Raw genomic sequence first — 5,000 nt, forward strand, 5'->3', positions numbered from 1 at the left:
TGGGTCTGTTTGAATCAAATGGCTGCAGAAAATGTTGCCAAATTGGCCAGCTTATGTCAAGAAATTTGGGCGGTTTTGTGTGCGTTTGGCTTGCTGGGTCCCAATTCAGGGGCCGCAGCCTGTTAATGCTGTGTGGACTAGCCAGACTAGGGTGACCAGACGTCCCAAAAAATTCGGGACAGTCCCGAAATCCAAGCAGTTGTCCAAAATCCCAAAAATTAGAGCAAAGTCTCAAGAGCAGACTCTCGAGTAGCTATTTCTGATAGAACATTAAAAACTGTTGCTGCTCATTGGCTGCAACAGTACGTAGGCGGCCAGGCGCGAATTTTGATAACACGCATTGCTATTTTTCATTCATTCATTGTTGAAATGGAGGCTCAGTCTGGCGTCCCGGGACCCGATGAACACGTAGCTAAAAAGCAAAAACATCTCTGCAGGTACCGGGAGGACTGGGTAGGGAAATACCTCTGGATTCAAGATCAAACTACATATAACTAACAGCACAACTGTACAGACCTACACTTTGGTCTCATCCTTCTTTAAGCGGGAGGATGACTCCATGTATATAATAAAATAGCTGCTGCTGAGCTGATTTTTTATTTGTATTTTCAGGTTTACATGACAGACAGTTGAATTCCTGAATAAAAATAATAAATCATTTTGGTGCGGAGTTTTGAAATTCATGTTACACCCCCCATCCCCGTCTCGTCCGTCCTGAATTTTACCCATTCTCATCTGGTCACCCTAAGCCAGACCCTCCTCCACAGCGCTGTGGAGGAGGGTCTGGACATGTGAGACTACGTGTGTGCCTCTGCAGGTATTTCTGTGGTTCTGGATCTGACTCCAAACTACCGGGGATCGTCTGGACCCTGGTTCTCCAACATCAGCGTGACCAACGTGGCCGAGAGGCTCAAGGTGAAAACTCAACTAGTTTTCAATAAAAAATCAGGCCACAATTTTCTGGTGTTTTAGAGACCAAATGAATAGAGAATTATCCCCATATTAATCGTGTTAGTTGCTGTTTTGAACTGTGCGTCTCCCTGTCTTCAGTCTGCTCTGGTCTTCTGGATGAATGAAGGCGTAGACGGCGTGCAGCTGGCCGGCGTGGAGCGGGTGGCCAGCGTCGTGCCGTCTCTGTGGCTCGACATCCGAGCCATCGTCCAGAACGGGACGGAGGAGCGCCCCGACAAGAGGTCAGAAAACAAACTGGGACCACTGAGTAAAAGTGCTGACAGACTCAGATTATTATTCTAAGTGTCTGACAACATTATGGAAAGGATCCTACAGAGATAGACCTTTTAGTTAAAGAGTAAGATCCTTTTAGTTTAACATGAAAACAGCCCTGATATCACCATCACCAAACTCACCAGACTCCATGTAAATAATCAGGACTTTTAGTGTGTATAGAGCCAGCATATTTCCACCAGACTCCATGTAAATAATCAGGACTTTTAGCGTGTATAGAGCCAGCATATTTCCACCAGACTCCATGTAAATAATCAGTACTTTTAGTGTGTATGGAGCCAGCATATTTCCACCAGACTCCATGTAAATAATCAGGACTTTTAATGTGTATAGAGCCAGCATATTTCCACCAGACTCCATGTAAATTATCACTACTTTTAGCGTGTATAGAGCCAGCATATCTCCACATGTAAATGGGTGAATTAAGGGTTTATTTCAACCAAACCAGAGTGGTGATTGTTGGAACAGTGGAAAGATGAACCAAGACGGCTTTTGATAGTTTTATTTAGTTTCTGTCCACTTTGAATGAAGTGTGTTTTACGATGATAAAAGTCCTGATTATTTACATGGAGTCTGGTGGAGTTTGGTGATGGTGATTTTGGGGCTGTTTCATGTTAAACTAAAAGGATCTTACTCTTTAACTAAAAGGTCTATCTCTGTAGGGATCCTTTCATAATGTTGTCAGACACTTAGAATAATAATCTAGGTTTCGTAACTGAGCAGCTTAGTATGAGAGACTTTATATAACAGGCCTAACAGAAAATGTTCTGTATTTGAACTGTAGCTACACACATACTTTCCATTTTTAACCCTTGTGTTGTCCTCGGCTCAAAATTGAACCGTTTAAAAAGTGTCTATATCAAAAATACGGGTTTCTTTCAACTAAATTGCCCAAAAATAACATGCATAGTTCCATACAGGAAACAGGCTGTAATTATGCATCAACATACGTTCCTCTGATCTTAACTATTAGCTAAAATAATTCATAATACCAAGAGTTTGTAACTAAAAAAATGGCCATAATTTCATACAAATTAGGTTTATTGACCATATATCAGTCCTTCCAGAAAAATGGGGAGTTTTTTTGTGATTGTTTTGGGCAAAAATCCTTGATTATGCGGCATGTTTTCTTAAAAAATGTGATGGAATATGCGGGATATTTATGCAATTTTGTGCGATGAAATTGCGGGAACTTGCAAAAACTGTGGTTTCATCGTGGCTTCATCGCGGGGTTTGCAGCTTTTCGATGATGTTCACGTCGCGTAATTACGTCACTTCATAACGTTCCCATGGCAACAGGGGAAAACGGCTGCTCTTGTGTGAAGTAAACGCAACATTTTTCAACTTTCTGCTAAGATATGTGGGACTTTTTTGCAATGAAAATGCGGGGATTATGAAATCATGCGAGCCCCGCATATTTTGCGCGGAAATCGGCAATTTACGCAGCGAAAGTGCAGCGTATTTGAAAAAATGCGGCCCCCGCGGAAATATGCAGACTTTGGCTGATTATGCATTGAATTATGAGATCACATAATCACGTTTTTCTGGAGGGACTGATATAGTCTAAAAATAAGTGTAAAACTAGCGGGCGCCCGGTTAGCTCACCTGACAGAGCGGTGCGCCCATATATAGAGGTTCACTCTTCGACGCAGTGGCCGCAGGTTCGACTCCGACCTGCGGCCCTTTGCTGCATGTCATTCCCCCCTTCATGTCTTCAGCTGTCCTGTATTAATAATATATTTTAGGTATTTGTTTCGTAGAATGAAGGAAATGAAGTGTTTGGCGCCGACAGTTTTCCCAGAGTCCCCAGTTATAACGAGTGGGGGGGCTCTGGGGAGCAATGTTGAAACCAAACCTACGAAAGAACAAAGTCTGGTGTGTCTCCAGGGTCCTGATTGGCGTCACTGAGCGCTCCGCGGCTGAAGAAGTCTCGGCCCTCCTGTCTTCCAGCGGCGTGGACCTGCTGGTCTCCAGGGTCCTCCGCCCCGGCAACACGGACGCCGGCGAGCTGGCCCAGTCTGTGCAGCTGCTGTATTCGTCCCACAGCCAGACCCAGCTGGCCTGGAACCTCGGGGGGCGCGCCGAGGGTCACCTGGCCTCACTGGTGGGCCCGGCACTGGTCAGACTGCACACGCTGCTGCTGCTCACGCTGCCCGGCGCGCCGGTCGTCAACTACGGGGACGAGATCGGCCTGATGGACCAGGTGAGGACACGCACACATTCATATTTAATTCATTCATTTACACATATACAAATTCTATGGATTAATATACACATAATCAGTAAAAGATGTGATGGAGAGATGCTTAGACTGGGCCAACGTCTCCAGCGCATCCTCCAAATAAAATAGAAATAAAATAAAATACTGATAAGAAACCAAAAGATAAGAGACAAGAAACTAACTAAAATTACACACAATATCAAATTAACAGAATAAATATGAATGGCAGAGTTACCATCCATCCATCCATCCATCCATCCATCTTCTTCCGCTTATCCGGTAACGGGTCGCGGGGGTAGCAGCTCCAGCAGGGGACCCCAAACTTCCCTTTCCCGAGCCACATTAACCAGCTCCGACTGGGGGATCCCGAGGCGTTCCCAGGCCAGGTTGGAGATATAATCCCTCCACCTAGTCCTGGGTCTTCCCCGAGGCCTCCTCCCAGCTGGACGTGCCTGGAACACCTCCCTAGGGAGGCGCCCAGGGGGCATCCTTACCAGATGCCCGAACCACCTCAACTGGCTCCTTTCGACGCGAAGGAGCAGCGGCTCTACTCCGAGCTCCTCACGGATGACTGAGCTTCTCACCCTATCTCTAAGGGAGACGCCAGCCACCCTCCTGAGGAAACCCATTTCGGCCGCTTGTACCCTGGATCTCGTTCTTTCGGTCATGACCCAGCCTTCATGACCATAGGTGAGGGTAGGAACGAAAACTGACCGGTAGATTGAGAGCTTTGCCTTCTGGCTCAGCTCTCTTTTCGTCACAACAGTGTGATAAATTGAGTGTAATACCGCACCCGCTGCGCCGATTCTCCGACCAATCTCCCGCTCCATTGTCCCCTCACTCACGAACAATACCCAAGGTACTTGAACTCCTTCACTTGGGGTAAAGACTCATTCCCTACCTGGAGAAGGCACTCCATCGGTTTCCTGCTGAGAACCATGGCCTCAGATTTAGAGGTGCTGATCCTCATCCCAGCCGCTTTACACTCGGCTGCGAACCGATCCAGTGAGTGCTGAAGGTCACAGGCCGATGATGCCATCAGGACCACATCATCCGCAAAAAGCAGCGATGAGATCCCCAGCTCACCAAACTGCAACCCCTCTCCACCCCGACTACGCCTCGATATCCTGTCCATAAATACTACAAACAGGATTGGTGACAAAGCGCAGCCCTGGCGGAGGCCAACTCTCACCTGAAACGAGTCCGACTTACTGCCGAGAACCCGGACACAGCTCTCGCTTTGGTCGTACAGAGATTGGATGGCCCTGAGAAGGGACCCCCTCACCCCATACTCCCGCAGCACCTCCCACAGTATCTCCCGGGGGACCCGGTCATACGCCTTCTCCAGATCCACAAAGCACATGTAGACCGGTTGGGCATACTCCCAGGCTCCCTCCAGGATCCTTGCGAGAGTAAAGATCTGGTCCGTTGTTCCACGACCAGGACGGAATCCGCATTGTTCCTCTTCAACCTGAGGTTCGACTATCGACCGAACCCTCCTTTCCAGCACCTTGGAGTAGACTTTACCGGGGAG

General features: G+C 47.4%; 1 protein-coding gene across 2 annotated transcripts in view; it reads left to right on the forward strand.

The window, feature by feature from the left end:
• The window catches only part of LOC116053588 (4F2 cell-surface antigen heavy chain-like), a 14,061-nt gene that overhangs the window by 4,603 nt on the left and 4,458 nt on the right, over nucleotides 1–5,000 (forward strand). For both annotated transcript variants that reach the window (XM_035994451.1, XM_035994450.1), the window contains exons 4-6: nucleotides 818–915; nucleotides 1,051–1,193; nucleotides 3,133–3,448. In XM_035994451.1, the coding sequence (XP_035850344.1) occupies nucleotides 818–915; nucleotides 1,051–1,193; nucleotides 3,133–3,448 (557 nt within the window). The remainder of the gene's footprint in view (nucleotides 1–817; nucleotides 916–1,050; nucleotides 1,194–3,132; nucleotides 3,449–5,000) is intronic.

Source organism: Sander lucioperca, chromosome 18 (genome assembly GCF_008315115.2).
Source record: "Sander lucioperca isolate FBNREF2018 chromosome 18, SLUC_FBN_1.2, whole genome shotgun sequence".
Classification (NCBI taxonomy): Eukaryota; Metazoa; Chordata; class Actinopteri; order Perciformes; family Percidae; genus Sander; species Sander lucioperca.